Source organism: Anabrus simplex, chromosome 11, assembly GCF_040414725.1.
Source record: "Anabrus simplex isolate iqAnaSimp1 chromosome 11, ASM4041472v1, whole genome shotgun sequence".
In the NCBI taxonomy this organism is placed as follows: Eukaryota; Metazoa; Arthropoda; class Insecta; order Orthoptera; family Tettigoniidae; genus Anabrus; species Anabrus simplex.
In genome coordinates this window covers 37,098,832-37,111,106 of record NC_090275.1, presented here as the reverse complement: position 1 = coordinate 37,111,106, position 12,275 = coordinate 37,098,832, and the positions used below count along the sequence as shown (strand labels likewise).

General features: G+C 37.9%; 1 protein-coding gene across 3 annotated transcripts; it reads left to right on the top strand.

Moving 5' to 3' along the window:
• The first annotated feature begins 2,769 nt into the window (after positions 1–2,769).
• Positions 2,770–11,567, top strand: Naa20A (N-alpha-acetyltransferase 20 A). Of its 3 annotated transcripts, none has more exons than XM_067155241.2 (7): positions 2,770–2,899; positions 3,014–3,115; positions 3,292–3,316; positions 5,503–5,593; positions 7,703–7,832; positions 7,914–8,050; positions 11,265–11,567. In XM_067155241.2, the coding sequence occupies exons 2-7, from the start codon at positions 3,063–3,065 to the stop codon at positions 11,348–11,350; spliced, it is 522 nt and encodes a 173-aa protein (XP_067011342.1). In that variant the 5' UTR covers positions 2,770–2,899; positions 3,014–3,062; the 3' UTR covers positions 11,351–11,567. The 3 variants fall into 3 exon arrangements, with proteins under 3 accessions (XP_067011342.1, XP_067011343.1, XP_067011344.1); XM_067155242.2 differs by having other exon boundaries at positions 2,815–2,899; positions 3,026–3,115; XM_067155243.2 differs by having other exon boundaries at positions 2,832–2,855; positions 3,026–3,115.
• The last annotated feature ends 708 nt before the right edge of the window (positions 11,568–12,275 follow it).

Genomic DNA, 12,275 nt, shown 5'->3' with positions numbered 1-12,275 from the left:
ACAAATATTTGCCACAATTTGCCCACTTGAATTCCAACTTTATCTTTATATTGTGTTCTTTCCTACTTTTAAAGACACCACTCAAACTTACTCATCTACTAATGTCATTCCAAGCCATCCCTCGTAAAATTTCCAAGGGGAGAGGAGGGTTCTAACCCCCCAGTAACCACTTCCTCCTATCCACGGCTACATAGTGGGGTTCGGTGACTGTATTGCAAAGCCTTAGTTTTGCTTTTGTAGATTTTTTTTAAAATATGAATTCGAGGTGATTCAGTCGGCTTTTAGTAGCTTAGAGATTCTCTCTTTATATGCCTCATGATTTAACCCTTAACTTATTCGTCCCCACCACCACCACCACCATGGCTCCTAGGTAATTAAACTTGTTTACTTGGGAAATTTTGCCAAATTTAGTTATCAAAGGTTGTCCATCTAACTATCATGGGGCTCTTTACATGTACCGAGTTTTCTTGTACAAGATTTAAGTCCTTTTTGACGGCAATTTCATCGAGTTCTTCAACTGAATGAATTGCTTCTTTTCTATTATCTAAAAGAATTGATAAGTCATCTGCAAAGGCCAGACACTTCGCTTGAATCCTATCTTTGAGTAACCTTCCGAGGGTCACTCCTCTAATTTCCTTTTCCTAGGTTCTCATTAGGTTCTTTCCAACACAGTCCCTGTACCAGTACATGGTCTGCTTGCGCATGGGCAATACGAAAAATCCTTTCCAACACAGTCAAAATTGCGTTCATGTATTCGTCCGTGTACTGCAGTCAGGCGTTCCAACTAACTCTTCGCATCGATCCCTGGCGGTCGGAACTAGTCCGTGGTCTAAAGCATGTACTGAGCCATACATTTCTGTAACATGGGCAGAAACACTGTATCGTTGCCTTCTGCTGTACACTGATTTCTTTGGAGTTCCTTAATCAGCTGTTTTTATGCACACTGAGCGCTCTTCTCCCATTAATAAATTAATCAGCTGTTTGGTTACTGAGGTTAGGATGGATAGTAACGATTTTTTACACTCTTCATCCAGTGAAGAAGAGGTACTCTTTTTCACAAAAAGAAAAAGAAATGAAAATTATTTAAGTGACGGTAATTAAACATCTTTCCTTAGTTATTTATGTATTGTGTTACGTTAGGCCTATAGTTTATGAAGGCACAAAAGCTACCAGGTGAAACAAAATATACCTAATTGAAATATGATGTATTTTTCAGAAGAAACTGTTTCTCAGTATAATGAAAATGAGTTTTTCGAGCATTTCTGCATTAGCCGAGGAGTTGCTCAAGATATTACAAATCGATATGAAAGAAGTGAGCATCATAAAAGACATTACGGGCAATATGGGAAAATATCGGCATTACACCAGGTTAGTATAGTAATTGCGTTACTCCTATTCCTTGGAGTTCATGAACGAGAATCCATTTCAACACAACCCAATTGTGTATCAATCCCGGAACCAATACGAAATCAGCACATGCGTATAGAGCGGTATAAGGATGCGTCCATGTACTGACAGCAAACTGCGTGTTGGAAAGAACCTATTATTTATTCAAGTACAAGATTGAATAAGACAGGGAATAGTCCATCTCCTTGTCGGGCCCCTGTGTTAATAGTAAAAGAACAATTACCGGTAGTTGTAGTTTTGGTTGTGGTGGTAGTAGACTGTTGGAGCTGCTTATGCATTTTTGAGAGCTCTCTTCCTGCCCATATCTCTTTCATTTCATTATTTCCCTTTCATCATTGTCATCATCATCATCATCAACTTTACAGAACCAAAAGTGATCTGGAATACCATCCATTTAACAACTTAAGGAGGCATTGAAGTCTAAATGGCCTGACACCATGGTTAGCCGGTTTGAGTCCCGTTGGTCAAAAAAATGTCCCCATCAGAATGTTGGCCGGCAGTATACAGGAGGTGGTGGTATACAATTTCTAATCACTACATTGCATGCCAAAAGCATGGATTAAATTCCAAACCTATCCGCAGTGCTCATATGGAGTGAAGGCATATGACGCTATTGATGGCCATTCGTCCATCAGATGGGGACGTTAAGCCTTGAGCAGACCCCTTGGTGCTATTCGACAGGAGTAGGCTATGTGCCGGCACTGGGTTTCACCCTCCCCTTTCCTACTATCATATATCACGTCATTCATTTCATCTCATTAACTCCTATCCTATCATAAAAACCCGCCATGATAGATTCATCTCACTTCATATCCGACCCCGTAGAGAAACGGGACTAGGGATAATGAAACATATTATTATTATTATTATTTTTATAATTTCAGTGTTTAAATTCAATTTCGAAAATGGAAATGCTGAATAAGTGCGGAAAGTAGGCTCTATATAGATGAAATGAAATGGTGTATGGCTTTTAGTGCCGGGAGTGTCCGAGGACATGTTCGGCTCGATTTGACACCCGTAGGCGACCTGAGCGTAAGCGCGTCATGATGAGGATGAAATGATGATGAAGACGACACATACACCCAGTCCCCGTGCCAGAGAAATTAACCAATTATGGTTAAAATTCTCGACCCTGTCGGGAATCGAACCCGAGACCCCTGTGACCAAGGGCCAGCACGCTAACCATTTAGCTATGCAGCCGGACTCTATATAGATGTACGAAATGAACAAATTGCACAAATTTTGTCTTTTTATACCAGAAGTCATCGATTGGTTTAGACTTACTCACTTTTGTATCTTTAGGCAGAATAAATGTTAGTCAGAGAGAACTGAGAATCACATAGAACGTTCATAAGTTTCTTTGGCGTTCAAAACCACAAACCTTTATCTTCTTTGACATACATAACCTAAAAATCTCCGCGTTACGAGTAGTGAGAGTTATTTACGAGGTGTCTTTATATTTGCAGTTTGTTGTGTTTTCATTTTTTAACGTGTAAATAATTTCATATTTAATGAAGTATATTTTTCTGCCGACAACGTACAGGAATATTTGTTTACTTTGGGTGCCTGTCATTGATTTGTTTCATTAATTGTACTAATTTTATAGGTTATATTCTAGATTGTATACTTCTCCGAAAACCAAACCTTAAGAAAACATGACTACATTGAGGCCTTTTACGTGCAATGATATGTTCAAATTTAACAACGTGTAAGTAAATTGCTTTTATTCTGCGAGATTCTGTGAAAATTTTACGTTGTCCGAATAAATTGTCATGGTTTTAGGCTTTAGAAAAAGTTTTCACAGATGTTACATGAATTGTGTAATATTAGCCACATCAATTTTTTTCTTACACTCTAATGGTTACATTTTGTCTTCTTTTACAGGAATTTGGATCCTCTGACAGAAACTGTATCCTTTAATGAATGAAATTATAATCTTTTAATGGCTTGAATCCAGATCATGACGATATTATTTACCCTGACAGTAACACGTCTATAAATATAGCTTTCGTTACACCACACGTTTCGAAGACGTGCCACTCATAGCCTATTATTTAAGGTTACGTTTCGGTAGGCGTTATGGTCTAGAAATAGTTGCACCAATTGCAAGTTTTATTGAATTCGATCATTTTAATTTACAAGGAAATGGAACGACTGAAAATGTACAAGAATTGTTTCAGCTAGCATATCTATATTACTATTTGATGTTGAACAATTTAAAAACTTTCGTTAGCCTACAAGAAGTGACTAAGTTACAATAAAAAGTCTGAATTTGATATAGGCAAATGAGAAAAAACAAAATATGAAAATAGTGTGTCCATGGTAAACGTAAATGTGAGTCAATTAAACATGAATATCCATATACAAATACTCAAAAAGGAATCAGGATTCAAACACTATCAGTACATACCCAAATAGAACACAGAATTTCAGAAACTGAAGCGTAAGAGCAGAGGGGATAACTCTCCGCTCCCTTTGAGCAGTAGATGGCGTTCATTCGCATGACACGTCAGAAAGTTGTACGGTGTAATTGCCAGGGTTAAGGCTTGAATTTCTATTACCTAAGAAATGCTACACTGAATTATTTTTTTCCCCTTAAAAAACAAGAAAATGTATTTAAATAAAACTAAATGCAAAATAATTCCCTTTTCAGAATAGTTGCACTAGATGATGACATGTAGGCCTACTGTGTTTACAACTTCTCAAACTTGAGGGGCCTTCGATTGTCAGAGGGGAGACCAAGCAGCAGCAGACTACACATATTTCTATTATTATTTGGTCCTTTCTGTTTTGATAATTTAGCATAAGGTACTGCTTGCTAAACTTGATATTTCAAACTTAATTTAACCACAACATATTTCTCAGGAGAGGAAATCAAAACTAACCAAACACATTATTAGCACTAAATAAGTGATAATTCTAGGAGTACAACTAAACAATTCTAATAAAACATTTACACTTTTTTGCCAAATATAGCTTAATGAAAACATGTAGAAAATTTTGCATTTGTATGATCAGTAAAAGTAGTGTTATTCTGGTAAAACGAGACGTGGATAAAAATATGACAGCCGGGCAGATTTGTTCGGTAGATTCACTGACATGTAAAACAACACCACTTGTGAGCCAAAATTCTGGCACCTTAGTGCAGTTGAATCAGTGTTGTTAACTGTCCAGCTCCATGGCTAAATGGTTAGCGTGTTGGCCTTTGGTCACAGGGGTCCCAGGTTCGATTCAAGGCAGGTTCGGGAATTTTAACCATCATTGGTTAATTTCACTGGCACTGGGGCTGGGTGTATGTGTTGTCTTCACCATCATTTCATCCTCATCACGACGCGCAGGTCACCTGCAGGTGTCAAATCAAAAGACCTGTACCTGGCGAGCCGAACATGTCCTCGGACACTCCCGGCACTAAAAGCCGTACGCCATTTCATTTCAGTGTTGTTAACTTAAAATTCAATTTACACTGCACAAACATAAAACTAAACATTACTTTAAAAAAAAAAAAAAAAAAAAAACAGTTTTCTCACTTACAATTTTTGGAAGATTAATAAAAACAGTTTTAAGAACTGGCAAGAAAATTGTAGGCCTATATAAATGTAGATTATGGAAAGTAAGCTTATCCACTGTGTATATAACAAAATCTGATCAGAATAGTTGTCTTCAGCCTCGTACAGAAGAGACAACTTATAGTTCTGCAATTTACGGGACACTTCTCCTTCATTTCACTACCTATAAGCAGCTATTCTAAAGAGAAGAAAACATACCCATCTTTTTTTTATTTTATTAACTGTCTGTTGTCTACAAACTTTATGAAATTACTATTCCCATCTTTACTGAAATCTTGAAGAAACATTAAAATCTCATGTATTGAAGTCATCTCTGCCAAGATCATTAAAAAAAGCCAAATAAATTGCTAGCTGCTGATGGTAAACTTTTGTAGCTAACCATGGTCCTAAAAACAACAGATTTAGCTACAACCACTGATTTGGAAACACTTAGGTAGAGTATTAAATGCAAATCTGTCTGTTATTAAAATAGAACAGTTCATAGTAGTCACGAGTGTACCGACAGACTGTATTCCTTAACAGTGTGAAGTATGGCCTATCATTCTACATGCAGTACTTGGCACATTGGCCGGAGTACTTCCAAGTTGCAGAATCCCCAAATGGAGAAATTATGGGATATAGTAAGTAAAACTAGCTGTAGTAGATGGGGTATATTTTTTATAATTGTGGCATTAATGCCATCTAGCAGGTATGTGTGGCAGCAGAAGAGAAAAAGCAACAATAGTCAGTCATTGTTGTCGATTTCTTTTCTTCTGACTTGGTGAAAGCATTCAAGTCCTAGGCTTTTCTTTCCCTTCCCATTCTTTGAGTAGGAAGGAACAGGAGATCATAATTTGAAGGTGAAGTTGGAGATCAAAAGGGCAAATTGGGACAAATACTAATTTAAGGCAAGAGAAATGTTCAATAAATTTCTAAGTTCTTTGAAATGTTTAAGAAAATACTAGCTAAACAATTGATAGGGAATCTGCCACTTGCGCGACAGTCCTAAATTCAGATCAGTGATGATTGATCCTAACTTCATATTTTTCTTCATGTTCTGATAGTCTTCATTATATTCCTGATCAGTAAGGGATAATGTCTCTGTGTTTTTTCAGCTTATGAAAACAATCACATCGAACTCACCATCCCTGGTTAGTTCATTATTATCATGACTGATTTTTTTTTACATAGTTCAAAACTTCTTCATCCTGTCGGACCCGGCTACCCTTTGTTTGTCAGTAATGGTGTACCTCCTTTGTTCAAATGTTATGAGTTTGAATCGTAAGTGTTTATTCCTTAGAATCCTCTTCTCTTCTCTGCCTTCAATTTGGAGCATTGATAAATTTAATTCTTCTAAATCATTCATGATCTCTGTGAACCAAATGTTCTTTGTTTTATTTTTGCAGAAGTAACTAAATAACCGCTTCACTAGTCGGGTTTCTGGCGGTCTGAATAGGCCTACATGACCAAAAAAAGGCAATTCTCCTTTTCCACATTGTATCTATTACTTATTCGCTTTCACGATCTACCACTTCGTTAGGTAATAATCTCCATTGGCCGTCAACTTGGTGTTTCTTATTGATGATTGCCCTGATGATTCTTCAATCTGCTTTCTCCAATTTATCGGTTGTTGATTTATTGTTATTATAGATTTAACAATGAAAATATATTAGACATAAAAGATTGAAAGAAGTTTCTTATCATTGTTGTTATGTACAGTTTTTAGATAGAATTATTATTTCCGAAGATATTTGGCAGTTTGTGAAAAATGTAATAATCATGACTGATTATCTCTATTATTATTTGAAACGTAAAAGTGCATAAAACATAAAGGATTTTCGATAATTTTGATAGTAACAGGGAAATTTTACATTTCCTGTTTTGGTCCCATTAATATTGCTATAGCCTAGAGCAATCTTCAGATATCCCTAAAATTAAATATGTCACTGTTGCATGTCAACAGAAAGTTACTGGCGTGACACAGTCCAGGCTTAACAGCTAAGAGGAGCAGACATACAATAGATGGATAAGTTCAGAAAACATTTCCACATTTTTTAAGACACTGAACATGGAATTTTAACAAAATGTTTTTTGCACTTGTCCATAATGCTCACCTATTCTTAATCTGTAATTTTTACACAGTGTAAACAATATTGATATTAGATATGATCTGATATTCTTTTAGGAATAAAACATGTCATTCTGCTGTTAAATATCGTCTAGTGTTTTCTTAATTTTGCATTCGCTTTGACAGACTGAAAAACATAAAGGTTATATGTTAATATATGTTAATGATAATATGTCAGCATACAACACATCACACTTCCAAGAGGATGTTTGGTCAGTTCTACTTCCCCTTAAAACAATAATCACCACCACACTGCCGATCGTCACAGAAACTCACAGTAGTGAATACAGTACATCTTTCCACATGGAGTTTGCCTCAAAACAAGGTGCTCAGCCTTAAAACTGTGCTTAACCCACATTAGTGCCAGGGAAAAGGCCAGGAAGAATGATTAATATATATTATGTTAATCAATAGAATTAAAAAACAAATCTCATTATACTCACTACAGTTTCAATAAAGCACTTAGGAGATTTAAAAAATAAAAAAAAGGCTACATGAAGAGTCAGCTCCAGATGGATTTATATTTTAAACTAAAATTATGAGAGCAGACTACAGAAAAACATCATGCTGAATATCATGGCAGATTGTATAGAGATGATAGTACGTGATGTGTTTCTTCCAGTCATGGGGAAGGCTGAGGGTCATGGAGAAAGTTGGCATGGCCACGTTACTGCACTCACCGTTTCGCCTGAGTTCCGCCGCCTTGGCCTTGCAGCTACTCTGATGGCTTGGTTAGAGGATGTATCGGAGAAGTACATATCTAGTTTGCTATGAAACAGTTAATAATCTGTATACCTATTACCGTGTCCTAACTCTTTATTGTATACTTTCAGGAAGCGAGCATATTTTGTGGATCTTTTTGTACGAGTCTCAAATAAAGTTGCAATAAACATGTACAAGAGACTTGGCTACATCGTCTACCGCACAGTGTTGGAGTACTATTCTGGTGATCCAGATGAGGATGCTTTTGGTAAATAATATATTTCCCTGTCTTGTTTCTTTAATATCAATCAATCCATTGTACTGAATTTTATGACATATAGATTTACATGAGCTGGCTCCGCAGTCTAGAAGTAGCATGCCTTCCTCTATCCTGGAGGTCCTGAGTCCGATTCCTGGCCAGGTCAGGGATTTTTACCTGCACCTGAGGGTTGGTTTAGGGTCCACTCAGCCTATATGATTACATTTGACACGACCCCAGTAAACCAAGAATAACGGCTGAGAGGACTCGTCGCACCGACTATACATCACCTCATAATCTGTAGTTCTTCACAGTTCGCTTGATAGGCGAAGGCCAATCAGGGCTCTAGTGCCATGGGTTTTATTTTGTATTATAGATTTATATGTTGCTGTCCTCCATGTGTCAAATAATCTGAGGGTCAAAGTCTGATAGTTGTCAGAGCATGGCACAGTACTTTACAGAGTGGAGGATTTCCCGGCTGATTCATACAAAAGTAATCGCAGCACATCATTGGCCAGTGCAAACTTTCTCTCTCCTTTTCAACTCGAGTCAATCATGAACTTAAGAAGTAGTAATATTCCGAGGACCGGGCGAGTTGGCCATGCGGTTAGGGGCACGCAGCTGTGAACTTGCACCCGGGAAATAGTGGGTTCGAGCTCCATTGTCAGCAGCCCTGAAGATGGTTTTCTGTGGCTTCCCATTTTCACACCAGGCAAGTGTACCTTAATTAAGGCCACGGCTGCTTCCTTCCCACTCCTGGGCTTTCTTTCCTATCCCAATGTTGCCATAAGACGTAAAGCCAATTCTAAAAATATATATATTCTGAAGTCTAATACAGCAGCAGAAACAGTGTGGGAATTACCATCCAAGACAAGATGAACAGAGCAGCATGTGGGGTTTTTTTTTTCTTTCCGTGGCGTTGACCTCTGCAGATCTTTTGCCACTACCTTCAACATATGATAGGAACCTGCGTGTAAGTGTAATTGCAGAAGTGTAGAGTGTTGAATGTGAGAAAAGGAACATTAAGGACAACACAAACACCCAGGCCAGAGATATTAATCGTTTACAATTAAAAAACCCTGACCCAGCCGGGAATCGAACCCAGGGCCGCCGGGTGACAGGCGGACGCATTGCGTCCTAACCCGCGGGGCTGGACAGCAGGGGGGGGGGGGGGTTAAAGAGAGCAAAACACATGTGATATGATTAATTTGAGATAACTTTTCTTTAAATATTGAGTGGTCTATTTTAATGGTTTTACTTTCTCAGTATCAGTCAATACTGAAAAATTATATTTTTCTTTTCCCATTTTATGTGTAATTCATGTCAGTAATACCAGTATCCAAGGAAACACCCACACTGCATTGACAGGTAATATCATTCATTCTGCGGGATATTATTCCTGTCCCTAGGTTACAGTTCGATTATAACTTTCTCTCTTGTGAAAGGTTATGAAAACATCAAGAAGGAAAAACTCCAGGAATTTTTGCAGATCAGCCAACTGGAAGTAGTGGGCATCTAGTTTATTTTTTTAACCTTTTGACGAGTGCGCACGGCATATGCCATGCAATAATGGCGGCCGCATACGAGTACATATTTGACCGGTAAACAACCTCTGGGGAGTACGGAATTTCTTTTTTAATTACAATAAACTTATTTATTACAACTTTGAGGGATATGAAAACAATTTTGGATCAAGAAAACACTGTCTTTTCAAAACTTGTATGATACTGTTCAAAACAACAATGTATGCAGAGAGTGAGTGACCTCACAAGTAGAACACTCGTAGCTCGTTTCTTTCCTCCTCTGTTGTGATCGGGTAGTGTGTTTGCACACGTAGGATTACCTGAGGAGTTTAGGCTTCTTTTATTCACTTTGTGGGAGTGGTCTCATAAAATGGTGACCTTTGAGGTGTAACGGATCTCATGTCCCACCTCCAGTCATGCAACATTCCTTCCATTGATTTTAGCAGTAAAGTGTTTCTCAAACAGTTGTCAAAAATATATTCACAGTTACATTTAGAAAAACCTAAAATATTTACAGCTGCGAAGAGCATAAACAGCTATCCACATCGGCAGCAATCGTAACACTAGGCTGTAACCTATAGGCTAACGGCGCGCCAAACTCTTACACTGTAGTGAGTATACGCATTCCCGTCATAGACCACCACCATACAGAACTAGGATTTGTACAGCGACACTATTTGAATAAGTAAAAAAGTTCCAAAAAACGCTGCCAGATATCATATTACGTCAGTAAGCCTTTAGGTTCTCAGTAGTAGCCTAAAACGACAAATGCTGTGCTCCCTCCATTGACTGTCCTTTGGTACACTCATCAACAGTTTAATGATAATTTAATTCTCAATTGTTCACTCTAATGCTCAAAATGAATGTTCCTCCCTGTTCACTTACTATTAACTCCCAAAAAATGCTCAAGTAAGAAACCTAGGAGCCGTATGTATTGGAAATAGATGGAGAGTAGGGACATGCTGCGTAAGCATACATAAAATAACTGGCGAGTTGGCTATGTGGTTGAGGTGAATAGTGGATTTGAACCCCACTGTATGCAGGCGGCGCTGAAGATGTTTATTTCCATTATCACACCAGGCAAATGCTGGGGGCTGTACCTCAGTTAAGGTCATGGTTACATCCTTCCCATTTCTATCCCTTGTCACCAAAGACCTTTCGGAGTCAGTGTGATGTAGAGCAAATAACAATTTTTTTAAAAGTACGCATAAAGAAAGACATGGGTGCAAAACATTTGACTGCAGCCTTCGTCAGTGGACGACAGAATAAGAGTGTGTGGTAATCATTGTTGACAAGTAGATACTGTTATGAAGTGAATGGAAAAGTGGAGATTCCGAAGTTGAACATGAATTGGTGCTCAGGTTTAGGGAAATACCTGGCCTCAACAAAATAACCACTCCATTTACCTCACAACAGTATCTACTTATTAACAATGATCACCATCATATTTATTCTGCCATCCACCAATGAAGGCTGCAACCGAGTATTTGGACCCATGCCTTTCTTTTAAGTGAACTCCATCCACACAGGCTTACATGGTAAGTTGCTGTGCTCCACCTGTTTCCTATACCTACATAATTATTAACCTGCATAATAATTTAAATAAATTTCCTTGTTGGAACAGAAACATAGATTATATTTTTTTGACATAGAAACTTAAATGTTTAGAATCTAATATTTCTGTGCTTGTTGTGTTTCAGACATGCGGAAGGCTCTGTCAAGGGATGTAAAAAGAAAGTCTGTAATACCCTTAACACATCCCGTGCGGCCTGAGGAAGTAGACTAGCATTGGGACGAGCAATACAACAAACCTTTTAATACGTTTGTGTTTGCATATTCTTATCTGTGACATATTGTCGTGTTTTCGCCATATCAGAAGAGACCAGACAATCTATCTTTTAGATGTACGAAATATGGAGTGAGTGTGTGTATGAAAGATGTTTATATTATTTACATTTCATTAAAATATAATGTTGAGTATGAGAGAGAAATTGGCTGCTGTAATGAAATGGAGTTCCTCATTTTCAACCCTGCATCTCTTCCTAGACTATAGAAAACCGGTTGGAGAGCATTTATAGAGCTCATAGCTTACTACTAGATATGTAGTAAAAGAAGGCATAGATCCTAGCCATCATTTGGTGGCAACTTATAATTAACTGATAAACATTTTTAAACAGTGGCAGCCTACTGTATTGGCCTGAATATAGGGCACTGTGTGTCCCTGCCCTGCACTTAAAATATGCTTCTTATATGTACAACTAGCTGTTATACCCGTCGTTGACAGGACAGTCATTTAGCATGTGCATGATTACATTTTTGTCCACCCCTCATATTGTTCCCCAGATTTTCGGGCACATTACGGGGTATGCCTCTCCCTGTCAGCAGCTTGTTGCGAGATACTTGCTCTCTGTGGCCCTTTGCACTTTCATATTTTATTTGCATTATTGCTGATCTTGAATTGATCATTTTCCTTCCATGTAAAAGAAAGCCAAGAATCGGGTTGGTGTTAAAAAAAAAATACCAACGTGTACGACGACTTTAAAACGTTGCTAGAACGATTTCCATAGCAACTCTCTTTACAGTCTATAGTTAGTTAACGGCTCTTGGACTTAAATTTTCACATGACAGCCACTGATATTTCCGTTATTTTTGGCTGTATTGGAAAGAAGTATAGAACAAAATATAGCCGCGACCTGTTTTCATGTAAAACC